Raw genomic sequence first — 27,881 nt, 5'->3', positions numbered from 1 at the left:
TTGCTACCTTATCCATCCATGTGCAAGGGCCCTCAATGGTGACTGTAATTGCACTGGTCAAGGGGCACTTGTAAGGTGTGATGGTGTCCCTCTGAGCTCTGCTGTTGCTACCCTTGGCCTGGTGATGGTGAGGGAGTTGGTCTAATTGCCTTGATGTCTGCACCAGGTTTCATCACGCAACTCAGTCTTTGGTATGCTGCCAGACAGGGTGGAATGCACTGCACTCCCTTAGTGACCACATTGTACTCTAATCATCATCTCCACAGCAGATGCCCATTGCACCTCACCTAATTTTCTTGTGATCCACTACCCTGGTGATGTCAACATGAAGATATGGAACCCTTCCTCTCATCTGGGCCCTCTCATGGGTAAGGTCAAAGGAGAGTGTGTTAGGCACTGCTGGCCTCCATGGCCAATGTCAGTTGGGCTCCTATTCATTAGTATCTGCATGTTTCAATGCTGGGAGGCTCTCAGGCCTTAAGCCATTCTGAGAGGTCAGTAAGTACTCTGGACACACACTGCTCCCGTGTTCAGGAGTAGCATGCAGCCTTAGGCTCTTCAGCTGGTGTATCTGCTGAAGGGTGAATACCCAGAGATCTGCCTGCAGGTTTGGGGTTGCAGTTACTTTGTCAACATTTATCAGACCATTAATCCTCTTCCGAGACTGGATTGAGTTTCTACACACCACACTCCTCCTGCTGACTGTGTCAGCTATCTCCATCCAGGCCTGCTCAGTCTCTGTAGGTGGCTTCATCTTGCCATCCTCTGAAAGAGGACCTTTCTCTCCCTTATGACCTTGAGGAAGACCTTAAGATGTGCATCAATGAAATGAGAGGCTGGTCTGCCTGGGTACCAGGCATATGATTCTATGATGTTCAAGACTGTAGGTAAAGTAGCCACAATGATAGCTGCCATGGTGATTGAAGTGGACCCGCACTTCAGCGGTCCCGCCTCCATTCCCACCCCTGCAGCTGCTAATTAGCTGCCAAACCGGTTTCCAAACCAAATTAAGGGCTACCCTTGTGAAAATCAAGCCGATGACTTCTTGTCCTCGGGGATGGGTTTGGGACCTGAGTTCTGTTCCCCACCCCAGATGGAAAACCCAGCCCAGGATTTGCAATGGCTGAATCTTATTTCTTAGCAGAAATCCTTCTCTACATAATTGGCTTCACTTAAACATATATGCAGCAGACATAATAAATCCAAGTTAATTTATGACTGTTATTTTAAGTTGCAAGGACACTTTTATATATTCTGGACTATGGTTAAATAAAATCAACATAATATATTTTGGAATAAAGTTGTTTGGAGCATTTAAAGCTTCCTTCTTCCCATGTTCAGTATTTTCCTTTCCCTTTTTAATGTTCTCCACACTGTACAAGGAAACAAGGAGGTGACTAAGCCCTTTTCCTTCTTTGCAACTGACTGAAGATGTACGTGAAGATCCGTGTGACATTTCATTTGCTTGTTCCATACTGTGACAAATGTTTCTTCCCTTGTGGCATGTTTCAATTAGAAATTCACTCCACAGAAATAGTTGCAAAGCCAGGTCCTATTACTATGATGTGCACTTTATTGATGCTCTTACATGCTTCTAGGCCAGTTGCAGACCTAAACAGGCAATGTATTTTGTAACTAATGGACTTTATTTGTTAGTCACAAGTTTTTAGGATTGTTTAATGAAAGAGAAATTGGAGCAAAGTCAATAATGCATCACCAAACACAATTCTTTTAAACCTGCAAACGCTATAGTAGAAAACTTAAAAGCATCTAAAATTTTAATCCTAAAGCGAATAGATAGCATCAGCATGAATTTCCTTAACTTTTTGTACCCATCCCTTAATCGAGAAGGAGAAGCAAGTGTGGAAGGAGTTCTCAATCAACTGGTGCAGGAACATCTACAGCTCGCTCCTCTGCAGTGGGGTGAGTACAAAAATGTCAGTTTGGGACACTCAGACTAACAGTGAATTTCTCTGAGGATAAGTTAGAGATTTTATGGTGAGAACAACCAAATATGATTCTGTTTCTTCCTAGTTTTATCTGTTGTTTTACACCTTTAATCTCTGCTGGAGATGTTTGCAACTCTAAAGTTATTTGTTGGAATATGAACTATTTTGGTGATATCAAACATATGCGTTTGGTATTTCTGGGCTTGGGTTTCTAATAATGAAATGGCTATAGCAGATTGAGTGGTTGATTAGATGATACTTGTACTTGTCATTATGTTTTTCCTTCAGATAAAGAAATGTGAACAGATCTATCATCTAGCATAAGCCAATTTTTGCTTAAAATATTGCAGATGAATTAAGATAATTTGAATTTTAAGATTTTTGTTTCAAACTTGCTAAGGGAGAAACAAGAGCGGTTCAGATGACTTGAGAGTGATAACAAGAAAGCCTGGTTCATCAAAGTGCCATCAGTTGTGTTGGCATTAAGCATTCTCTATCTTTCTTGGTCTTTATATGTTGTAAATTTATTCTGCTTTTTAATAAAAATAATTAAGTTTAAGATTATAAACTGGCAAATTTGTCAAAACTAAAAATAACAGCTATTACTGATTTCCCTCCAAATTGACTTTGATTAACTTCAATTATTCAAAATTGTGAAGATTTTCAAGCGGCGTTTTGGCTACAGATTAGCAAATTATGTTTTGTGTGGATAAATATAAGGTAATTAATGTTGATCTGTTAAGGCATTTATTCTGAGATTAGTGAATATGAAATTAGGTTTCTTGATAAAGGAATGTGAGATCGTTGTTTGCGAGTATAGAACTTGAGCATTGCTAAATTTTTTTTTTGTCGAAACTTTTCACCTTACACACATCAGGACAATTCACAAGAATTCTAAATGTAAAGGGAACAACAATTTATACTGTATGAGAAGAGTCAGTGTCCACTTGCCAACCAATCAGCACTCTCTTCTCATACAAATTATATGTTCCATTTACATTTAGTATTCTTGTGAATTATCCTGATGAGTTCAGCACTACTCAATTGAGAGATCTTTAAAGATGCTAAAACTGTTAACTGATGAATCTTCTTTTCAAATTGGAATTGATGCATTTATGTCAAACGTCGTTTGCATTTAAACCTAGGGGAAAAATAAGGCAAGACGAGCTAGGTTTTGAGAGAGACAAAATCCAAGCAGAGTAATGCAAGAAAGCTGCCAGACAAATCTGTCCATTAGTTGGAGTAAATCTGCTGGGGGTTTGTGCTTTCTGGTGATAAAAGTATTGGTGTAGTGTTGTTAAAATACTTATATTAAAACAGTTGGTGGCTCTTTCAATGGTTTAAAATTGCCTGTTTAACACATGAATGTTATATTAAAGATAAGTTACTGAAAGGACAACTTAAATGTTTGGAAGAGTGCAGGATTTACAGATTAACAGTATCAATCTGGCTATAGCTTTATGCATTTATCAATGATGTATTTTTATTAAGAGGGCTGGTTAGCTCAGTTGGCTAGATGGCTCGTGTGTGTGGGTCAGAATAACTCTATAGCACGGGCTTGATTCCCATTCCGGCTGAGTTCGATTTGGGACCTGCCTCCTTGCATTGCCCCTGAAAGTGGAAGGCAATGGCTAACCACAACCAACAAAAAACTACCAAGAAAACAGCTCAAGATGGAGCATCAGCAGGCAATGAACCAAGGACCTGCTGTCGGGCAAAGCACACGTAGCATACCATTTTTTGTAAATTTTCAAATTGTGTTGCAATAATTATGCAGCTTTGGCTATTTTGTGCCATTGTAAAATGTAAATACTTGAAGATGTGGAATTGAAGAAAGTGGTCTGATTGAAAATTCTAATCAAGGAAATGCATTATAGCTGTTGTACTTGATAGTATAGTTGTTAAACCCTTCATGTTGAGTATCATATACATCTAAATTTGAGGTGGTAAAGGGTTGCCAATTTTATATTAATTGAGTGTTTAATTTTATTCATATGGTGGGCATTAACTAGGGAGTCATTGTGCTCCTGTATGGAGGAGCAGCTGAAACCATAGTTGTTGGGTTTGGAGGTGCATGTTTGTGGTGTTTGCCTCTGTAAATAAAAAGCTTAAGTTTGTAATGATTAGGCTATAGTTATATTTTTAGTTCTATTATTCTTCGAGTCCCAAAGAAGTGTCATATTGGACTCGAAATGTTACCTCTGTTTCTCCCTCCACAGATGCTACCAGACCAGTTGAGCTTTTCTAGCACTTCCTGTTTTTATTTCAGATCTCCAGCATCCACAGTATTTTGCTTTTATTCTATTTTTCACCTCCTGGCTATCTTAATTAGAACAATATTAATCATAGGCTGCCTCTGTTAATGTTTTAAAATTTAGGTAAACATGCCATGGTTAATTTACACATCAACTGTATTATCTCACAAGCTGCTATGTATCCTAAAAAAATTGTGCTGCCAGATTGCTATTGAAATTTCTATATCTCTCAAATTATCATTTGTTCGAAATAAGAGCCATTCATTGCTTTAAGTACTTCACAGCATCAATTAACAAAAGATCAACTGAGACAAGATTATTGTGTATGGTTACCAGTCTGTAAACAAGTTAAGAATGTATACAATAATGGTAAAAGAGATTTTTATTTTCTTAAGAAAAATACATACCTAGTACTTGTATTTATTTTTATAGTCTTTGTCAAAGCTTGCAATTGGAAAAGCAATGCATAAATTGAATTGTGTCAAATTACTTATTCTAATAACTTTAAGCAGGTAAATGTTTCATTTTTAACCTATGGCAGAGTATTGGATTTAGTCTTATTTTAGCCATTAAATATTGAACTACCAGTAACAGCATTTATAATGTTAACTAGATGAAGCTTCTGAATATTGAACAGAGTAATGGATAACATGAAAGAATGCATCATAATCTGAACAATTCAGAACAATTTGCTTCTGTTTTTACTGCAATAACCTTTACTGCTATTGTAATATGCTAACAGCAACTAAGGGCAGAATCATTTGCTCCTGTTTGCGGCAGGTATCATAGTGGATGGGAGCGGAAATTATCAGGAAATCGCAAAAATCGGTTTCATGTCGTCATAAAACCAGCTTGTGATTGCCTGCACCACCCATCAATGGTGGGCCGCATTTCCCGTTGCCACACGTTGGGAACCTAATTTTAATACTTTAGTATTTCATTACGAGGATGTATGAGAAAGAGTGAGTGGTGATGTCCCATCAGCTGGCAGTGAGATGCCAGTGCATGTGTGAGGGCCTTGAGAGTTTGGAGTGATGAGATGGTTGCCTTACTCTGGCAGCACAGATGAGATCATTCATCCTCTTTCTGCACTGGATGGCCAAACTCCTCTATGCAGTGTTGGCACTGGCCACCACTGCCACAGCCTTCCAAGCCAGATTGCTGGATCCCCTGTGGCCAGAGCGGCTGTGGAGGACATCTTCTTGGCTTTCAGGTCCCGTCTTCACTGGAGCAACCCTGGGCTGCAAGCATTGAGAACTATATGCACGGCTGCAGTTAATATATGGCAACTGGAGTGAGGAAATGGTGAGGTAACGGCATGGCATTGATTCAGAGGCCGCCTGCCAGCAAGACGGCGTGTTTCCTGTGGTTGCATAATTAATGAGGCGGGAAGCAGACGATACAGTGCGAATATCCGCCATTGCGGCTGGCAGGTAAAATGTCTTTTTTCAGGCCCGCTGCCACACAGTGCAAATCAGGGACGATTTCACCCGATGTTCAGTTATTCTGAGATACTGTGCATTCATATTGTGTAATGAGTTTATGGTTTTGGGTATGACTAAAGTGTTTTTAAAGCCATGATAATGTGTTGGTGAATTTTTGTACAGGCTTGATTCCTGCAATATCTTGAACTGCAGAGCTATCATGGTAAACTAATTTTTTAAATTAGTTTCTTTAAATGATTAATGTAGTTGTAAGATCTAGCTCATGTCAGTTTGATCATCGCACTGTGAGCTCTTTTGACAAATGTGACAGAATGTGACAAATTTGACAAATGTTATATTGCAATGTGGTAGAAAATAGTTTTGTAACTGAGTTTACATGCTGAGCTTGGAAGATTTTTCATGTCATCTTGAAGTGGCATAAAGCAAATAGGGTGTACTTTCTTGAAGAGAGAGAAAAGAAAAAGTTTGGATAAGCCTTAGCTTGCTGTCGAGCATAATGGGTGAAAGTGGCTTCTATTAAGATTTAAATAATGTTTCCAGAACCACTCATGCAGATTCAGGATATCTGAATCCAATATTGTCATTCAGCTTTTTAATGGATACCAGTTTGTAAATTCTTTTTGTACTTCATTATTCAAAAATATATGGTAATATTTCCAAAATCTTATTCTATTAATTAATTGTTGTGAAATGTATATTTCTGAAGCTGTTCCATCATGTAGCAATACAAAAAGAATTGAATATCATGAAAATAACTTCAACCATCAAATTCAGAAAATGCACACATCATTCAACATTTGTAAAGACAAAACGAAGTGTTCTATCTGTATATCCTTAATCAGAACTAAGAACAAAAAAAAATGAACACTTTATTCAGGTTGGAAACAAGTGAGTTAAAAGAGAGGGGGGAACAACAGACACTCCAATCACAAGACATTGAATGAATTCAATGTAAGATTTCAGGTCAATTACAATTGTTGGGCTGAGTTGGGAGAACTGATCTTTATAGGGACCTGTTGTGGTATCTTTGATGAACGGACCACAGAAGACTCAGGTACAGGTTACGATCGTTTATTCAAGCAATTTCAAGGCTTTAGACAGTACTCTGCTAAGCTACAAATTTTCACCATAGTTATACATTATTGGTCACATACAAGAACATCCTCCAGATTCCGATCTTGTCAACATATAGGTTTACATTAAACAGACATTTCTGGTAACAGGTACATGCATCGTATGTCCTGCTTTCCTATCTAAGCCAGGACCATCTATCCTTCTCCAATCTGTCGAAGAGCACACTTAATCTATGTTATTGCCATCCTCTGACTCCAGTCTAACTCTCAGGACCTTGCTGGTGATTGCAAATCCTGAGGGTGTACAAAGTTTGAGAGTGTATAAGGTTCATCTGGTTTAACTGTTTAATTGTTGATGTACTGATATGTGCCAGCCTGCCTATAGATTCTAATTTAAATAATGAATTCCCTTATAATGAATTCTCCCTTACCGTAAATTCTCATTTACTTTCTTTCCCCCTAACAGATCCTTAGTTGAGAATAGCTACAGACCATACTGGGTACAAGTATGTTGTTGCAAGCTCCACAGAATTTATTTAGTTAATTGCGATAAGTACTAAAGGTGATATATGGATCCCTCAATTTAGTCTACTGTATTCATTGCTGCCAATGCGGTTTTCTCTACATTGGAGAGACCAAATGCAGACTGGGTGACTGCTTTACAGAACACCTTGGGTCTGTCCGCAAGCGTGACCCAGACCTCCCTGTCGCTTGCCATTTCAACACTTCACCCTGCTCTCATGTTCACATGTCCGCTCTTGGCCTGCTGCATTGTTCCAGTGAAGCTCAACGCAAACTGGAGGAACAGCACCTCATCTTCCGACTAGGCACTTTACAGCCTTCTGGACTGAATATTGAGTTCAATAATTATTTAGATCATGAACTCTCTCCTCCATCCCCGCCCCCTTTCCGATCCCCACTTTTCCAATAATTTATATAGATTTTTCTTTTCCCACCTATTTCCATTATTTTTAAATGTATTTCCATCCATTGTTTTATCTCTACCTTTTAGCGCATTTCGATTCCTTCCCTTCACCCCACCCCACCCCCACCAGCGCTATCTGTACCTTGCTTGTCCTGCTTTCTATCCTTAATTAGCACATTCCTTAGACAATATCACCACCTTCAACACCTCTTTGTCCTTTTGTCTATGACATCTTTTGGCTATCTCCACCTGTCACTGGCCCTCTATCCAGCTCTACCTGTCCCACCCCCCCTCCCCCCTTAAACCAGCTTATATTTCACCTCTTTTCTATTTTTACTTAGTTGAAGAGTCATACGAGCTCGAAACGTTAACTGTGTTCCTCTCTGCAGATGCTGCCAGACCTGCTGAGTTTTTCCAGGTATTTTTATTTTTGTTTTGGATTTCCAGCATCCACAGCTTTTTGCTTTTATCTGAGTGATATATGGTCAGTTCACTTTGAAACACTGGCTCATGACCCTCTGGTTGACTGTGGCGCTATCTCTTGTTGTGTTCTGTTGACTGTAGTCGATCACCTTAACGCTTGTCTTCTTTGAGCTGCATGCCTAAACAGTTCTTTCTTTCTAATCTTTTAGACCCAGCCCACGTGCATCATTAGTTTCTGAACTCTCATTGGCTCAGGCAGCGCATGATCAATCCCTGATTAGTTTCTTAAGGGTGATGGTCGTGTCCCAATGTCATTTCCTGTTATCTCCTGACTGGTTCCCTAAGGTGTCAGCTACGTGTGAGACATCCCACTCATTATAGTTTTTCCCATTGTTTCGATAAGTTTTCTGGTTTTCTTCTGAGATAAAGCGGTGCCTCAACGTTTTTTAGTTATTTGCTTATTTGAGATAGAGCATGTGGTGTCAATGCACCAATGATTAACTTCTGGGCCCATCATCCAAAATGCCTAATTCATGTATTGGAACCCTGTAGAATTTCCGTCAAGACTCATGCTAGCTCATAGTGACTGTTAGTGTTTGGAGCAAAGCTAATTAAAAGGTATAATGTGGCACACAGTCTTGACCTCATTCAGAGATTACAAAGCCACTTCATACCTAGAATCTATACAAAATATATCAGTGCATAAGGCCAATGTGTGTTAAAGCTAAAGTAGCAAAGGTGCATAAATTTATTATACATTTTGAAAGAAAGTAATTGTTTTTCTTTAAGGCACTATAGCTTCTACCAGCCTAGGGTCATGTGGTGTATTTTCACTTTTCAGATAAGAATGCCTCTGCAGTTGCAGTCAAGGCTCTTATCATGTAATAGTGCCCTACATTAACCATAATTACACAATACATTAGGTTAATTGATTAAAATAATTTGATCACTTAATCATTAAATATGGCTAAACAAACTAATTATTAAACATGGCCATTCTTCTAATTATCTTACTGTTTATCCATGAGCTCTTAGGATGGAGATGCCTCCTTATTTTTACAGTTTTCCTCTTAACATGTGAGCAAAGTCCACATTCCTAATTAAATCATTTGTCATCAATCTTAATGATAAAGAAAAAATAGCAAATGCTGGAAATTCAGCTGCAGATCTGTCAACAATTGTAAAGAGGAAAAAGAGGCTGACATTCCAAGCCTAATCTTTCGTCAGAAATATTAATCTGTCCCTCTAACTTCATGGATGCTGATAGACCTGCTATTAGCTTTAGCATTTTCTGGTTATGTAAGTTCAGTTGACCAGCATTTAGTAAAATGCAGAAGTTGCTAATTGCATAACAAATTGATTTTAATCATAACTCTCAATGTTCAATGATGAATAATAAAATAAGCTGAGTCATCAAGTTCTACTATTAATGTTAGCCTTATAGGAATATGAGAGAAGTAGTGTAGTTTTCTAGTTGTAGCTTATGAATTATTAGATAAATGTTCTTGTACTAATGCAGCATACTACATTAAGGGGCCAGATTTTGCTGTTAAAATGCCAGTGGGTTTAATGGTGCTTGCCATTATTTAGATGTAAATGGTGCAGTATCTTCAGATGGGGTGCAGATATGTGATATAATGCCCATATCCAAAATTTGAGTTGCATCTTTAGCTTCATGAAAATGTCGCTGTTGCTCCACTACTGTTTTGCATTAAATGGCGTGAAGTTGCTGTCTTTATGCATTATATAGAAACTAAACTTGCTTCAAAAAATTGTCTTGCCATTTCATTGTAAGTACCCTTTAACGATGTGACATGCCAATCAACCTTTCTCATACTGAAAAGCAATTGTTTGAGATTTTTAAAATGTCAATTTTATATATTTTTAATTTCCTTCCTTCAGTTCTTTTACCCACTATCATAATCCAATTCTTGATTTCTCTTTCTGTACCTGGTTGACATTGAATTTGCCCATTTCAATTTATTCTTCTTTCTCCACCTTTTCTCTGCTTATTCTCAAACCTTCAATCTGATTGAAATAGTTAGCTGTCATGTTCACTTGGGTGCAAGAAGCCCTGTTTCCCTCGCTGTGCAGTTATCTGCTTGCACTTCCAGCAACTTGCAACACTATATATTTTAAAATCTCAGTTGTTCAGAGCCTTGCTCAGACCCCATCTCAAATACTGTATTCAGTTTTGAGCATCATGCCTCAAGAAGGACGTATTGACCTTGATCTTATTAATTTCTGCACCGCTGTGCAGACCAGCAAGGGCTCCTCCAGGCTGAGGTGTCTTCACTGTCCCCAAACTACCTCTGCAGCGCCTACCTCTCCCAATGGGGTTGCCAATGCTCCAAAGCTGTTAGCCCTCTTGGCCTGCAGCATCGAGAGCCTGCCCACCACCCTTAATAGGATGTCAAGCTGGAAGGCAGGTAATTAGGAGGATGTCACCCAGAAGATTACTGAGCCAGTCTCACTGCTGGAAAGTGTGGGTTCGAGATCCCATTCCCAAAGCCTTATAAAAATCCAGCCCAATACTTCAGGTAGTACCACCAAAGCCTTGTATAACCCTGTTGTTATGATCTGCATTTGTACGACACGGTCTGATAGTATAGCTTAGACCTTATTTGCTGTGGTTGGGGGTCACCTTTTTTTAAAAAAAATCATTCTTGGGGTGTGGACGTTGCTGGTTAGGCCAGCGTTTATAACCCATCCCAAATGCTGATACTGCTTTAACCATTCAAGAGTGGCCACCATGTCCGAATCTGTCTCTTTGTCCCCTTTACCTTGTACCATCATGTTTTGTGTTTGTGAACTTCGCAATGAACGATATCACATACAAATGGAGGTTAAACATAATCCAGAATCTCAAAGAGCAGCTCAACAATGTAATACTAATATCCATATTTTCATTTCACTCAGAAGGATGGGCACATGCCAAAGATATTCATTGCTGATTGATGGATTTGATTCTTGATCACTTTACATAATACCAAATGTTAAACCTCAGGAAAAATTTTAAATGAGATTGTATGCCACTTGTCTAATCAACCACTGCTGTTCTAGTTGGGTGATCATTACCAGCTCCTCTTGGAGTAGCACACAAGAGGCTAGATTTCCATGGAGTTGGGAAGACGCCACAAACCTTTAAAAATGATGGCCGGGATCTGGATTCGAAAGTTCCGCCCCATTTCTGGTTGAAACCATTTTCACTGGTAGGGAAACGAAGCGGGTTATGATAGCTATATACATGGATCTCGTATGTGCCGGGACATTTAAAAGTAGTGCAATTTTTGTTGCTGCAATTGACTAAACCTGCAGTGTGAGAGTCATGAGTTTAAGGACAAGTCATTAAAAACTTCTGAAGGCCCCCCAAGAGGTATGTTTTCCTTGTGGAGACCTCAGTAAAATTAAATTTTGAAAACAGAAGTTTTACTTCACAGATAGAGGCTTGTGCCAGATCTTAGGGAAGTGGGGATGGGCAGGGTTGTGGAATTTGAAAAGCATTTTCTGTGGCCCCTTGGGATTATTCCTTGCCTGAGGCAGCCAAGTGGGAGACAGGACAGACTGCCTGGCATGCTGGGTGAAGAGTGTATAGCAGAAGAAGGAAGTGGAAAAAAATGGGCATGGCACCATCCCACATACAGGCGATAGTGGAAGGACAGCAGCAGAAATGTGCAGCCAAAGCCAAGAGACCAAGCCAGAAGTTGGCAGAGCCACCACAGTGCACAAGGAAGGAGGAGGAGGAGAAGAAGATATTATCCTGAGGGAAGGGTATACAAATCTCCAAAGAAATTATCTTGCTATGATTGAGGGGCATCGAGTTTCAAGAGAAATGTTTAGAGAGATCTGTGCCATGGCAGAGGAACATCTCGAGGGAAGAATGCCCTGCCTGTTGCACTGAAAGTCATCATGGCCCTTGCTTTCTATGCGGTCAGCTCCTTCCAGGAGTTTGCCACAAACCTCTGTGGCATCTCTCAATCAACCGTCCACTGATGCATCACCACCGTCGCCGATGCACTCTTTGTTCCGGGGGAGTCTGCCTAAACTCCCCCATAGGTGTGGCACAGCAGACGCAGAAGGCTCTGGGATTTGCCTCCATTGTCAGCCTCCCACAAGTTCAAGGAGTAGTAGTCATTACCCACGTAGCAATAAGGGCAGCAATGCAGCAGCTGGAACCATTTATAAACAAAAAATTTTCCACTCCATCAAAGTCCAGGTGGTGTGTGACCGCAGTGGGCCTTCCCACACATAAGTGCACCTTTCCCTGGCAGCTGCCAAGATACTTTTATTCTGAGGCATTCATGCCTGCTGTACCTTTTCCATCCCACGTACCAAGCCCATGGCTGGCTTCTGCAGGGTAAAGGGTACCCATTAAGGAGCTGGCTGCTTACACTCTTGAGGCAACCTGAGATGGGGCCCCAACAGGTAAAACAACAGACATTTATAGATGAGGACCATCACCAAGCAGTCCATTAGGCATTTGAAGATGCAGTTCAGATGCTTGACCTCTCAGGTGGAGTACCCAGTCCTCATTTGCAGCTGTAGGATTTGGACTCAATGTTACACTCTAGAGTAAGAAAATTCTTGCTGAGGAATAACCTTGTTGGCAAAAGGAACAATCGCTAATTTAGCATACAAACTAACTAGGTTTATTGAACAACAAAGATTAATACTTAACATTTCCCTAATCAAGGCATGGCATGAGACACAAGTTCAACACGTGTCAGTGTATCCTGGTACTTCTGGGGTGTTCTCCTCTTGGTTCCTGGGACCTGGTCTCTTGACTCATGATGTCCTTAGATTTTAATTTCGGCAACTTAACTCTAAAATACATATAAATCCCTTTGCAGCTTTAAGACTTCAATTCTAGTTTCCCAGTTGATATTAACTGCTGTCGCTTTCAGTCCACGTTAATCGCTGAAGCTGCACATTTCACAGCTGCTTGCTGAGTGTCTTTCTCTTTCTCTCAAAAGCTGAAAGCAGCTTCTTAATAAAGACTATTTACTTCTTAAGGCAGCTACTTTATCCCTCATTCTAGATTCTAATACTGATCTCTATAATTGATTCTTAAGTGACAATTACTTTAGTCACTCCTGGGTCCTTATGACAATCCCCAACCCATGACAATCACTGGTCAACTGGCAATGCCTTGCACAAATGCTAACTTCCTAACTAATGGCCTACTCCTAACTCTTCTATCCCAACACAAGTGCCCTGTGACAAATGCTACTCTTTGGCAAGTACGAAGATCCCAGTGATGCTCCTTATTTTTACACCATGCAGCATTCAGCCCAAGTCTGTGTAACTATGTCGACACAACTAATAACTTCTAACCAAATATTTGCAATTCTTGACCAGTAGAAAGAGTGCTTCTGGCTTCCTTACACCAAACTAACCTTAACTTGTACTTTTTTGTCCAGAGATCCTGGTACATCTAGCCCTCAGGCCGTCCTTGTAGCTATCAGCATTGCAGTCATGGCTTCCGTTTACTTCTAATGCTAGATGCACTGGAGCCCAGATGTGTCCTAGCTATAACTCCATGTGGAATTTCTTAACATCACAATAATACATAAACATTAAGACTTTTCATCACTTATCCTATGTACAGTACAATTTGATAACTTAAGCCTTATTAATTATACAAAGGCATCAGGGATGTGAAGCCTAACACAAGGGTATTAAGGATGGTAGTCATTTGTTGTATGCTGCACAATATGGCGCAGTGGAGAGGCATTCACATGAATTGGCCGGAAGGCAACAAGAGACCTGTCTCATTGACTGAGGAAGAGGTCGAGGAGAACACTATCTACTCTAATAGATATGAGGCGGAGGAGGGTGACAATGGGAGACAACCTGATGGGCAGGCCCAGGTATCCATGTCTGGATCTGTATGGGGTGCTATTCTCTCCAGGAAATCTCCAATTATTATAGAAAAGATTCACCTAACCAGTCTTCAGGATCCTGCAGCTAATCCATCAGCAAGTCCCTGGTGAGCCGCTGCCACATAATTGACCCTTAACATTGACGCTGCACATCTTCCAGGAGCTAGGCATCCCCAACGAGAGAGTGCCAACAGAGAATGTCATCAGCATGGCTGAATCCAGCACCATTATCACCTTTGGGGTCACCATTGTCCTCTGATTAACCTTGAGATGTCCTTTTAAAGCTGGCTGTGCAATTTACTAGAAGCTGGCAAATAACCAGAAAAGACTTCATCTTGTGTCCATCAAAGTGTGCGTACCCTGTTAAGATGGGACTCAGGACCTGTGGTGGTATGATATGAATCCATGAGCCAACAGAAATGGAGCAACTGCACACTATACAGGTTAAAGCTACACACTTGCTCACTACATCATCCGCTACCTTCCACAGTCTCCACTCAACACCAGCCCACAGTGATATTAGTGTTTTGACATCTACAACATGCAGTACTGCAGCTCATCTTGTCAACCCAACGACCTCTACCACCTAGAAAGATGAGGGCTTCAATCCCACACGTGCAAGCTTCCCTCGAAGATGCATTGCATAACGTGTGGAACAGCATCTGTGCCATCATTGTGGAACACTCACATTAGTCTGACTGCCTTCCTCACAGCACTCTAGATGGACTGCATCTTATTAATAGGTTGGATCATCGTTACTTCCTCAAATGCACCCATGGATGGATAACAGATGCTGGAGTGGTCCTCTACACCTGCACCTCTTGGGGTGACTAAATATTTTCTTTGAATGTCTAGATAATGTACCAGCCTTCCACTGTCGGACATGCATGGCCAAATCCTTTGCATTCATGCCATCACTAAGCGATTGACCTATGGTTACAGTCTCCATAGCCGTTTGTAAAAATCTGATGCATTCTGTTTACCTGATCATTGACATTGTTAATGTACAAGACACAGCACCATATCCATTGAAGTATATATATTTACAAAGTGAATGAAACTAACTAACATAATGAAGGAAAATGGCACCGCTGTGAACCCATCAATGATTAAGGTGGCACCCTGTGCTCGCAAACACTCCAACATAGTGCTCCTCATGTTGCCGGGGAGGTGGCAGCTGGCTATTTATCTCTCCTGTTATGTGGCATTTAGGAGGGTGGCGGCCAGCATTGTCATGCAGGGACCTATTGGGGACCAACCTGAGATTGCGAGGCTTTGCCTTTGTGCTGGGAAAGCATTTGCCACTAGACTGTGTACTACAGCTAAGGGCTCTGGCGGAGGGGCTGGGAAGCAATAGAAGATGAGGGTGCTGAGATGTTGTCCCTATCCTTATCCTCCTCTTCCATCTCCAGAGGCCTAGGTTGGCTTTCAGATAGGTTAGATTGTGCTGGCTGCTAGAGCACAGCAGTCTTCCTTTCTAGCCATCTTTGTGCCACTAGTGTGAAAGTCCTGTTGTGGGTATGCAGCTCCTTGGAGATCAGCGCTCATACTATGAATGGCCTGCTCCAGACTACTGAGCGAGCCTTAAATCCTTTGCAGGGCATCATGCTGTTCTTGCATGCACTATGTGATGCTGCATGTGTGTCTCTATGAAATTGGCCATTCTGTCATGGTTTGAGTTCATGTAATCAAGCCCTTGAGACAAGATAGAGCACCTTCTCCTTGGTAATGGACACCATAGTCACCTCTGCCCCCTGACTCTCTTGAACTTTGGGGGTGTTACTTGTGTCTTCCACCGTGAAGACTGACACATAGTACCTTTTTCAGTTCCTCCGCCATTTCTTTGTTCCCCACTACTACTTCTCCAGTATCATTTTCCAGCAGCCCAATGTCCACTTTTGCCTCTTTTACCCTTTATATATCTAAAAAAAAACTCTTGCAATCTTCTTTTATATTACTGGCTAGTTTACCCTCATATTTAATCTTCTCCCTCTTTATTTCTTTTTTAGTTGTCCTCTATTGGTCTTTGTAGGCTTCCCAATCCCCTGGTTTCCCACTGCTCTTCGCCGCATTGTATGTTTTCTCTTTAGCTTTTCTGCTTCCATTGTCAGCCATGGTTGCCTCATCCCCCCTTTAGTATGCTTCTTCTTCCTAGGGATGAATTTTTGCTGTGTCTCCCAAATTACTCCCAGAAACTCCTGCCATTGCTGTTCCACTGTCTTTTCAGCTAGGCTCATCTCCCAGTCAATTCTGGCCAGCTCCTCCCTCATGCCTCTATAGTTGCCTTTACTCAACTGTAGTAGCATTACATCTGATTCCAGCTTTTTCCTCTCAAATTGCAGGTTAATTGCTATCATATTATGGTCACTTCCTCCTAAGGGTTCCTTCGCCTTAAGCTCCCTTAACAAATCTGCCTCATTACACATCACTAAATCTAGAATTGCCTGTTCCCTAGTGGCCTCCACCACAAGCTGCTCCAAAAAGCCATCTCGTGGACACTCCACAAATTCCTTTTCTTGGGATCCACTACCAACCTGATTTTCCCAGTCTACCTGCATATTGAAATCCCCCATGAGCACTGTAACCTTGCCTTTCTTACATGCCTTTTCTATCTCCTGGATCTCCTGGTGTATCTTGTGCCCCACATCCTGACTACTGTTCGGAGACCTGTACAAAACTCCCATTATGGTTTTTTTACCTTTGCGGTTCCTCAACTCTACCTACACAGATTTGGCAGGACTGCAGAGCTTAGATCTGATACGTTTATTGTGGGATTTCTTAGCCCTGTCTATCACTTGCTGCGTATGCTGTTTGGCACACAAGTAGTCCTGTGTTATAGCCTCACCAGGTTGACACCTCATTTTTAGGTATGTCTGGTGCTGCTCCTGGCTTGTCCTCCTGCCCTCTTTATTGAACCAGGGTTGATCCCCTGGCTTGATGGTAATGGTAGAGTGGGCGATATGCTATGCCATGAGGTTACAGATTGTGTTCAAGTACAATTCTGCTCACAGTGCCTCATGAATGCCCAGTCTTGAGTTTCTAGATCTGTTGGAAATATATCCCATTTAGCATGGTGGTAATACCACCCAACATGATGGAGGGTGTCCTCAATGTGAAGGCAGGACTTCATCTCCACAGTGACTGTGCGGTCATCACACCTACCGATACTGTCATGGACAGATGCATCTACGGCAGGCAGGTTGGTGAGGATGAGGTCAAGTATGTTTTTTCCTCTTGTTGGTTCCCTCGTGACCTGCTGCAGACCCAGTCTAGCAGCTATGTGGTTTTTGACTCGGCAGGCTTGGTCAGTAGTGATGCGACCAGGCCACTCTTGGTTCCCCACCCAGAGTACATTCTGCGTCCTTGCCACCCTCGGTGCTTTCTCCAAGAGGTGTTCAACGTGGAGGAGTACTGATTCATCAGCTTAAGGTGGGTGGTATGGGCAGGAGGTTTCCTTGCCCATGTTTAAAGCCTTGAGACTTTATGGGGTCCGGAGTCAATGTTGAGGATTCCGAGGGCAGCTCCCTCCCAACTGTATACCACTGTGTCTGCTGGGCCTGTCTTGCCAGTGAGACAGCACATAGCCAGGGATGGTGATGGTGGTGTCTGGGACATTAGCTGTAGGTATGATTCCGTGAAGATGATTGTCAGTCTGTTGCTTGATTAGCCTGAGACAGCTGTCCCAATTTTGGCACTGGCCACCAGATGTTAGTAAGGAGAACTTAGCAGTGTTGACAGAGCTGAAATTGCAGTTGGCGTTTCCGGTGCCTGGGTCGATGCAAGGTGGTCCATCCAGCCACCTTTTCCTTTTTTGTGACTTTGTGGCGGTTTATTACAACTGAGTGGCTTATTAGGCCATTTCAGAGGGCGCTTTAAGAGTCAACCACATTATTGTGGGTCTGGAGTGACGTGTAAGCAGACGAGGTAAGGATATTAAAGAACATTAGTGAACCAGATGGGGTTTTACTTCAATCAACAATGGTTTCATGGTCATTATCAAAATTAGTTCCAGATTTTTATCGAATTCAAATTCCACCCATCTGCCTGTGGCGGGATTCGAACCCAGGCCCCCCAGAGCATTACCCTGGGTCTGTGGATTGCTTGTCTAGCAACAATACCACTACACCATCCCCTCCCCATTACTGGGATGTCTGTGTGCTTCTGCTAAGCAACTCAGCTTGCCTGAGTTCAGCAGGTCGTGGAACCACTTGCAGCACTGGATCCAGGAATATTTGTGTTCACCCGCTGGCCTCACTGTGGCTGCAATCTCCTGTCAAGCTCACTTGGTTGCACTGGGAGGATTCCTCCTCCCTATTCGCTACATAATATTCCTCTTTCACTACGCCACTTCAACCAGAATCTGCAGGCCTTGGTCACAGAAGTGGTATGCTGTTCCTCCTATTTTCTGCGCCTATCCTCTTCTGTGACATCTGGCATGACAGTGAAGAAAGCACATCAGCAAGTAAAGCTTCTTGCTTTGTTCATCGTGACACATACCCGATGTCCGTTGCTATGACCACAGCTGATGTTAATTGCTGCGCAAACCAAATCCCAGAGGGAAACTTGGTTTATGGGCCATACGTTTTTTTTTTATATGCTGAAAACGAGAAGAAGGTGTACTGATCTCAGTATCAAGAAGTCCAATAACACTTTTAGGATTTTAAAAATGAAAAGTAAAAGTTTTATTAACAAGAATAAAAAAAAATACTTAAGCACACAAGATTACATTCCACAATTAAAATTAGTCTTACAGCACATTCCCCCAAAGGACTCCCTACTTGGTCAGACCCACAAGCAAACACCTTCGAGGCAACACTCACTTATAGATGTTTAACTATAAAAATCCGGTAATACTAGCCTAGGCAAACTGCTCTCGCTTTAATAAAGGCATACCACACAGCCCCTTAAATTCTCTTCCACTCCGCTGTGGAAATCCAAAACTTCAAAACAAAACTGCTTTTTGCAGCCCAAGACTTTTCTGGCTTGACTAGATGGCTAATTCAATCTACAATTTCTCCTAGCCCAGAGCTATTTCCATGAGATCTACCTCACACAACCAATAGCCCACAGCTACTGCTCACAGCCCTCAATAGCTCAACTCCTTAGCTCTCCATGATAACTCTAAAACACCGTTTTTCCCGTTTCACCTCTGATTCCATTGTTCTCTTTGAAACTCTCATCCCTCCAAATATAAAATCTTTCATGTTTCTATCTTGTCACAGCCCTCAATAGCTCAACTCCTTAGCTCTCCATGATAACTCTAAAACACCATTTTTCCCGTTTCACCTCTGATTCCATTGTTCTCTTTGAAACTCTCATCCCTCCAAATATAAAATCTTTCATGTTTCTATCTTGTCTTTGCTTTCAGGCCAATAAGATATAGTATACCTTCTTCTATTTACCTATGGAACTCTTGTAAGATGCAAACATGTTTCTTGGAACCCCTGACTTCCCTTTGATATTGAAACAAGCTCTCAAATTACCTAAAAATGCAAATATTAGATCCAACCAATTCGCTTGTACTTCAAACCTAACAGTTCTACCCTTTGATATTTTAAACCCCCAGACAATCTGTTTTCTAATAACCTTCCCCCATCTTAATTAAATCATTTACACATGCGCGCGCACACACAGCCTTCTCTGCAGAATAACATAACATAACATTTTTAAAACTCTATATTTCTCAAGCCATTCACATGCAGGAACTTGATTCTTGGGTTCAGCACAGATTGAAGTTGGTGGGTGCTGTGTGAATGCAGGGTGGCCTGACATATTTTTCAGAAACACCAACATGTTGGAATGAAGAAATGAGAAATTTACAAATGGATATGGAAAAGCTAGGTGAATGGGCCAAAATTTGGCAGATGGAGTTTAACGTGGATAAGTGTGAGATTATACATTTTGGTTGGAAGAATAAAAAGGCGAATTATTATTTAAATGGAGAGAAAGTTCAAACTGCTTCAGTGCAGAGGGATCTGGGTGTCCTTGTGAATGAATTGCTGAAAGCTGGTATGCAGGTACAGCAGGTAATAAGGAAGTCAAATGGAATTTTGGCATTTATTGCTAAAGGAATAGTGTATAAAAACAGGGAAGTGTTGTTGCAACTGAACACGGCATTGGTGAGACCGCATCTGCTGTTCTGTGCACAATTTTGGTCCCCTTACTTGAGGAAGGATGTAGTTGCATTGGAGGTGGTTCCAATGCTTCCAGAGATGCGGGGTTTGTCTTATGAGGAGAGATTGAGCAGTTTAGGCCCATACTCACTAGAGTTTTGAAGGATGAGGAAATCTAATTGAGGTATATAAGATGCTAAAGGGGCTAGACAAAGTAGATGTGGAGCGGATGTTTCCCCTTGTGGGGCATTCTAGAATGAGAGGCCATAGTTTTAGGCTAAGGGGTGGTAGATTTAAATCAATGATGAGGAGGAATTACTTTTCTCAAAGGGTCATGAATCTGTGGAATTCATTTCCTCAAAGTGCAGTGGATGCCGGGATGCTGAATAAATTTAAGGAGGAGATAGACAGATTTTTAATTAGTAACGGTTTGAAAGGTTATGGGGAGAGGGCAGGAAATTGGAGTTGAGGCCGAAATGAATCAGCCATGATCGTATTGAATGGCAGGGCAGGCTCAAGGGGCTGAATTGCCTACTCCTCCTAGTTCTTATGTTCTTGACATGTTGTACTCCCAAGGCCCTCTCAATACCTACTGAAAGGATCACACAACCAGGCTTAAGATTTTTACTGTAGCAAATGAAAACATCATTGGCTAAACTCTATTTCAGTATATTCTACACCACAGAAAAGATCCCTCATTTAACATTGAAAATGACTGAAAATCTCGCTGCACTGTTATACTGTACTCTCTCCTTCAGTTAGACACTTCATTCACTAGGAACCAGGCCAAAGATATTTTCAGCTCCCTTTTCTTTTTCTGGATGGATAATTTCGACTCTGAACCGACTTAGTAAAGGAAGAATTTAAGATCCTTCATTCTAGTCAAAGCTAGATGAATCTTTCTTTTTTTCCCTCTTTCTTTCTCCCTCTCTGTCCCTTCCCATCCTCTCCTCCTTCCCTACTCTCTGTCCCTCTCCCCACCCCACCTTTCCCATTTCACCCCCCTCACCCCGTTCTCTTCCCCTTTAACAATCAAGCCACAGAGGCTCCTTGTCAGGCAGAATTCAGAACAAATCACATGGCTCACTTAATTCCTCTCCATTTTACCCTAAATTAAAGAGAGAGCCCCCAAGCATGCAATCTTGCAAACTTCATATTTGTAACAACTTCTGCCCAAATCTAGTTGTAACCTACTTCCTTCTGGAGCCTACTCCTGCTCATAATCTAACATCACCTGTGGATTTACTAGCTGCACTATCTATGAAATGCTTTGTATTTAATAATAAACAGAAGAGAACCCAGTGTCAAACTTGGTACCCCATTTCTGACATTGGGATATAACTCCATTTAATACCTTCTGCTTAAGATGCTTTAACAAATCTGCAATCCATCTGTCACTATCATGCTTGATTCCATGGGAATTAATTTTACCATACAGTTTATCATGTGATAGTTTATTGAAAACATTTTGTGTGTACATCACCCTGATCTAACATTTTTGTGACTGCTTCAAAAACTGACTCAGGTAGGTTAAACATGACACCCTTTTTTGTGACTATGTTGCATTTCCCCTATAAAGCCTGAGCGTTCTGAGTGACTTTTAATAGTAATGATACTTTCCATTACTTTTCCTACCAGTGAGGTCAAACCCAGCAATCTATAGTTGACCAGTTGTGATTTGAATTCTGTATAAATAAATACACCACATACTCTTCTAAACATTTATTTACATCAACTACAATACTCATTGGTTAAATGCGGCTAAATGCAATAACACGTGTACAACTGTTGGAATATAGATATCTGCAAGTACATTAGTTGTTTTTAGTTACACTCCCTGATGCACCATGGCCTGTTTTTTTGCTCAGTATTTAAAGTTCCCAAATTAACAATAATATGTTTCCAGTGCATCATTCAGCAGTTCCCAAAGACTTTCTTTTGGAGACTGTTCGTTACACTGCACCACATTAGTTACAGAATCACATAACATCCTTTTCATTAATCAGAAGCAAGACTAAGAAAAACAAGATAAATGTGATATTGCCTTATTGGGAAACGAGTTGAGTTTTGCAAGATCAAATATAACTGAAATGTTACTGCTAACTAAACAAGCAGCTCTGCCTCTCCTACAGATATTTCCATGCAACAATAACTTATTAGGTACTACCACGACAGTTTCCTTCTGCATCGAGCATATATATATTAATAAGCATTGGGCCCCTTTTGCAATGACTTTCCCCTGTTTACTGTGTTCCATTGCATAATTCTAAACAGCAAGGATTTGAATAAAAACTTCCAGAAATTGCTTGGTATATTATGCCACTTTTGTGCTGCTCTGTGATTATAGAGTTGTAGAGTTATACAGCACACGAACAGGCACTTTGGCCCATCGTGCCCATGCTGGCCATCAGGCACCAATCCGTTCTAATCCCATTTTCCAGCACTTGGCCCATAGCCCTAAAGAAATAACAGAGGAGGCTCTTCAAATTACGCTTTTTATTTTAGGCTCAGGGCGTTAAACGGCACCTTTTTCAGAAAAAACTTTTAACTATGAAAGAGTATTGAATATTTACTCAAAAGCTGATTACTGTACACCAATGAAACTAGCAAATGGCCTGTATGGTTTTCTAATGTTTACTTTTTAAAAATTCGGTTACTCACAGGTGACAGACGAGACCTACTTCCCTAAAAAGGCTTCTCTTTTGTGTTAAATCCATTTTCAGCTGTATTAATAAAACTGCACCAGGTTAATACTCTTAAATATATCATTGAATATTTTTAATGCAAGAAGAGAAGATTGCGTTCTTAGATGCAACTGGTAGGGATAGTTCCTAGAAGATATTACATTTGGCATTATGCAAATGAGTTTAAGCAGAAACTTGACCAAAAAATTCATTTTGGAAAACTAGCACAATTTTGAATGAAATTTGCGCCTTTATTGTCAATTGCACCCAAAGTGGAAACTCTACCTTTAGGTGTTAAATTTGGGAGTATAATTAAATCTACACGTATACATAACTACAGTACTCCACAATTTCTGTAATGCTATTAGCACTGGATAGAACATAAGAACATAAGAGATAGGAGCAGGAGTAGGCCATTTGGCCCCACTATTCACTGAGATCATGGCTGATTTGCTCCAGACCTCAACTCCTCTTTCGTGCCAGCTCTTCATAGCCCTCAACTCCCCGGTATTTCAAAAAACTATCTACCTGCTCTTTAAATTCTTTCAGTGATCTCCACAACTCTTTGGGATAGAGAATTCCAGACATTCACTATCCCCGAGAGAAGAAATTCCTTCGCATCTCAGTTTTAAATGAGTGTCCCCTTATTCTGTAACTATGTCCCCTAGTTTGAGATTCCCCCACTGGTGGAAACATCATCTCAACATCTACCCTGTCAAGCCCCCTCAGAATCTTGTACGTTTCAATGAGATCACCCCTCATTCTTCTAAACTCTAATGAATAAAAGCCTAATCTGTTTAGCCATTCTTGATAAGTCAACACATTCATCCCAGCCTAGTGAATCTTTTTTGAACTGCCTCTAATGCCGGTTTCTCCTTTGTTAAATACGGGGACCAAAATGATACATAGGTTTGATCGCTGTGATCAATTTGATTGTACTTGGGCTTCCATGAGCGAAAATATTAAAGACAGTGAGATGTGGCAACATAATAGAAATATGATTTCTACTACTTTAATCAGTTATATTGTGTTGAGTTCAGTTATTAAGCTTGTGCTCTCATCAGTTTAGTTAATTTCCTCTTTGCATGAATAAAGCAGGGGGAAGTCACGAAGCATTCACATGATGAATTTACTCCATGGGGTAGTGTGTTCCAACTTATTAGGTTTCTGTTCAATTACTCAATAATTGATCAGAGCTCCTGTAATTTATATACTGTATATTTATGATACAAGCCAAGGAATATTGTCCTGTTAAAACATAGAGAAATTAAACATCTGATTCAGTTAGTTAGTTATGTTTACATTGGAGGCATAAATTTCACATCATGGATATTACACACTGTTATGCTATCCGATGCTAAAAAGGATTAATAATGCTGCTTAGCTCAGAGATGCAGGAGAGTAGCCCTATGTTATTCATCAGCCAATTAATCCTCCATCTGAGAGCATCTTACACCTTCAATTAAAAGGGGGCGTTTCATGGTGGAATAATTGCAGGCATGGATCTGCATCCTACCACTCCAGATACAGTGTATTGAAGCAAAATTTAGATACTGCTGACATAATTTTGAACATTATGCTGAATTCAGCAAACTTTTTTTTACACCTAAAATAAAGTGAGTAATAAAACTTAACCCCTGACATTTTAAAACCATTATTTTTCAGGAGGTAAGTTTGCATAGTTTTTAATACAGTAAAAGCATCAGAGGCTAAGGAATATATTGTGTAAAATCCTTTCTTCACAATGGCAACGTGAAGTATTTATAAATTATATGACTGTCTATACTTTATAAACTAAATATTTTGGATTTTTCAGTGGTGTTTGCAAATAAATTTCTGACAATTTTAAGAGGTCAATTTAAAATCTGTCAAAAATGCAATTACAACTAATTCTGAACTTTCTTAGTGTTCAGGATTTTCTGTTTAAAGCTGTAGATGAAGAAAACAGAATTTTATAAGAAACAAAGGAAATTCTTCTTCATCTGTGCACAGGCAGGCCACAGTGCACGCCTGGTAATTTAATTGGGTACAGAGTTGTGCTTTGACCCATCCAATTTTCTGATACTTGCTGCATCCAGGTCTGTGTGTCGACCTTTGAAATGGTTCCATAATGATTGAGTGAATTGTTTTTGAGATACGTCATTGTTGGAAAGTAGAACTTTTTTGGCACTTGGTTACTGAATGTGGTCTACTGTGCCCCAGCTAGGCATCTTGGCACCAAACTCAGGAGAACCCTTCTCCAAACTGCAGGTTTTTCCCCCATTTTCCACTTCCTTTATTCTTTTGGCCTTTCTGTTGAGGTTGCTAATTTTGTACAGGACCATTACCAATGAAGTAATGTACATTACGAACCATGTTGAGGCTGACCCAACTAATTTCATATACAGCTATTAGTGGGAAGGATTCAGCACCAGGTCACAGGCATGAAAGTGCAGCATTTTAATCTGCTGCACTATTTTAATTTTTAAAAAATATGTTGCAGCATGTTTACATAGTTGGTGAATGTACTGCATGTCGCTGGGTATCAAAGAAAGATTTGCATTTGTTAGGAACTAAAGATAGTTTAAGTAAGTTATATTTGTATTTTTTGTGTTAGGAATGAGTTTTAGCTTTGGTTTTTGGGTTTGGTTTGTATTTCTGTATCTGTGTTAAGAAAGGCCAAATGAAGTTTTAGTTTCACTTTAAAAGGTGCTTGCATTTCTAATGAGCTTTACTTCTGAAGAAAAGGGAAACAAACAAGGGTAGCAGAATTGGGCTGTTGCCTAGCAACAGGGGGCCAGAGAGGCAGGTCCCTCCCACAGACACAGAAACGGCAGTCTGTTTTGGAAGCTGTTGGAGTTCAGTTGGTTTGAAGGAAGTTGTGAAGCAGAAGCAACCTAGAAAGGACAGATAGCAAGTCCCAAGCTAAAGTAAATACTCCAAAAATCAAGGGGAGTGGAAGAAGAGAAAGTCCCAAGGAGACCTAGTCAAAGGAAGGACAGGAACCTGGAAGAGTCCTGTTAAGAGTAAGGGGCAGAGAAAGCCTTGAAGTTTAAAGCTGCAAGCTGCAGAAATTATATTTAAAGCGAGAACAGCTTGCAGGAGGCAGAAAGATCCAAAGAGAAGACTGAAGGTCTGTAACTCTTTGCTATGGGCATGTGAAGCAGTGGTACTGACTCACCAACTCAGCTGTCAGCAGTACCACTAAGTTGGTGAGAGAGAGTGTGTGGCAGACAGTTTGAATGCAAGTGGTGACCCAGGGAGGAGGAACATTGAAAGGAGAGTTCGAAACCCTGGAGGTGAACTCTTGCAGAAGCTGCCTGAGAGAAAGCATCGGTTTGGGAGAAGATTCCAAAGCGAGGCCTTGGAGAGTGGAGATTGGAAACCCTCATGTGAAAGATAGAGTGCAGTGAAACCAGTTGGCTCACGGTGTGACAAATGTCTGGGGGAGTTGAGGAGAGATCCATAGCATCTGGTTGAGGTGGCATCTGTCACTTGGTTTCAGAGTGTGGTGTGTCTGAGCAATGGGTGCCTTTTGGTTTACATGGGCTATGTACTTGAGATTAAAGTTTAAAATAGCTTTTGTAACTTGTGTTACCCTCACAAATCTGTACATATCTGTAAAGGTATTGTTGTGGGTGGATGAGTATCCTAATATAGTTCATTTATTCTTGTTTTAAATGTTTTATTCTTTTGTTAAACCTCATCAGCTGACTCCTGTGACTCTGCTCAGTAGCTCCACTCCACATATCCAAAAACAAATAAGAGTTCTGGTATCAGGCTTGTCCAGGAATAGCCTCAGCTGGGGATCATAACAATTTGTACAATGCCTTTCATGACCTCAGCATATCCCAGTGCACTTCACAGCCAATTAAATTCTTTTGAAACATAATCACAATTGTAATGAAAGAGTTTAAAATGTATGACCTGCAATCACAAAATGGTCAAAATATTGCACCTTTTAAATAAACAAACATACAAATGCAGTATACTAATCTGAATTTGAATTGTAGTTTTATGGCATAGAAATGTACTTTTAAATTCCATTTTAGATTGATTGTTAATTTAATAGCAGGAAATGACACTTAATAATCCTTGGAGCACCAAGCGTGCTTTTCTAATTGAATTATAATGAACATTATTGAATTTGGTAATCCCAACCTGAGTTGCCAAACCTCTTTAGATATTCTTCTTTAATTACATCCCTGATTTGTTAAATTGGCTTAACTGTTTACTGTTGATTCACACTGATCTTCTAGTATTGTTTTGCCCACAGCAATTTCCATGATGCCACTTTGATTCTCAATGGCTCAGCTTACAGTGCATTTTTACATTTGGAAGGAACATTTTGTTCCTTTATTAACCAACATACATTAACTTTCATGGATCTGGCAACCGTAAAATAATCGCGAGGGATGAATGCTGCAACATTTAGGCTTTCTCTGATTATTGTATTTTACTGAGCTTTGAAGAACTGAAATCCAGCAAGTGCACTGTGAATAATCTGGAACCAATTTTCAACAATTTGCTCTGTAAAATATTTGTTTTTACATGTACAAAAAACAATCATATTCCTTCTCAACCAACATTCAAATTTGGTGTCTGCTTGTATTGTCAAAGCTGGCTACCTCGTGATGTTTATCAATATTAACTGATTTGGATTCAACAGAAATAAATTGTGATAAGAAACTAGCCAGCTCAGTTTGATTCAATCAGAACTACTTTCACCAAAAGTTTTGGGTTCAAGCCCTACTCCAGGTTAGAGAACAAAATCTAGGTTGTACTGAGGGGGAGTGCTATATTATTGGAGGTACAATCTTTCAGATGGAACATTAAACCAAAGCCCATCAGGTGGAAGTAAAAATCCCGTGACCTTATGCCATTCAGAGATGAGGAGAAAATATTTGTAATGTCTTGGTCTGCTTTATCAAAGTAAAAGATTAGTTCATCATTCATTTTATTTGCTGTTTGTATATCTTGCCGTGCACCAAACTGGCTGACGAGTTTGCTTATGTATTAATGGTTACAAAAGTAATTGATTGGGGCATCTGATAAGTTATTCTATGAATGTAAATTCAGTTGTAAAAATAAAATGATAACTGTGCATTTTTATTCAGCATTGACAGAAAAGCAGTTTTAAGCTATTGATGAGA

General features: G+C 40.4%; 1 protein-coding gene across 4 annotated transcripts in view; it reads left to right on the top strand.

Moving 5' to 3' along the window:
• Positions 1-27,881, top strand: part of trappc9 (trafficking protein particle complex subunit 9) — a 956,085-nt gene that overhangs the window by 521,351 nt on the left and 406,853 nt on the right. For all 4 annotated transcript variants that reach the window (XM_041189162.1, XM_041189161.1, XM_041189164.1 and 1 more), the window contains one exon: positions 1,833-1,923. In XM_041189162.1, coding sequence (XP_041045096.1) covers positions 1,833-1,923 — 91 coding nt within the window. The remainder of the gene's footprint in view (positions 1-1,832; positions 1,924-27,881) is intronic.

Source organism: Carcharodon carcharias, chromosome 6 (assembly GCF_017639515.1).
Source record: "Carcharodon carcharias isolate sCarCar2 chromosome 6, sCarCar2.pri, whole genome shotgun sequence".
Classification (NCBI taxonomy): Eukaryota; Metazoa; Chordata; class Chondrichthyes; order Lamniformes; family Lamnidae; genus Carcharodon; species Carcharodon carcharias.
The sequence above is the reverse complement of the archived record's forward strand: the minus strand, read 5'-3'. Positions and strand labels throughout refer to the sequence as shown.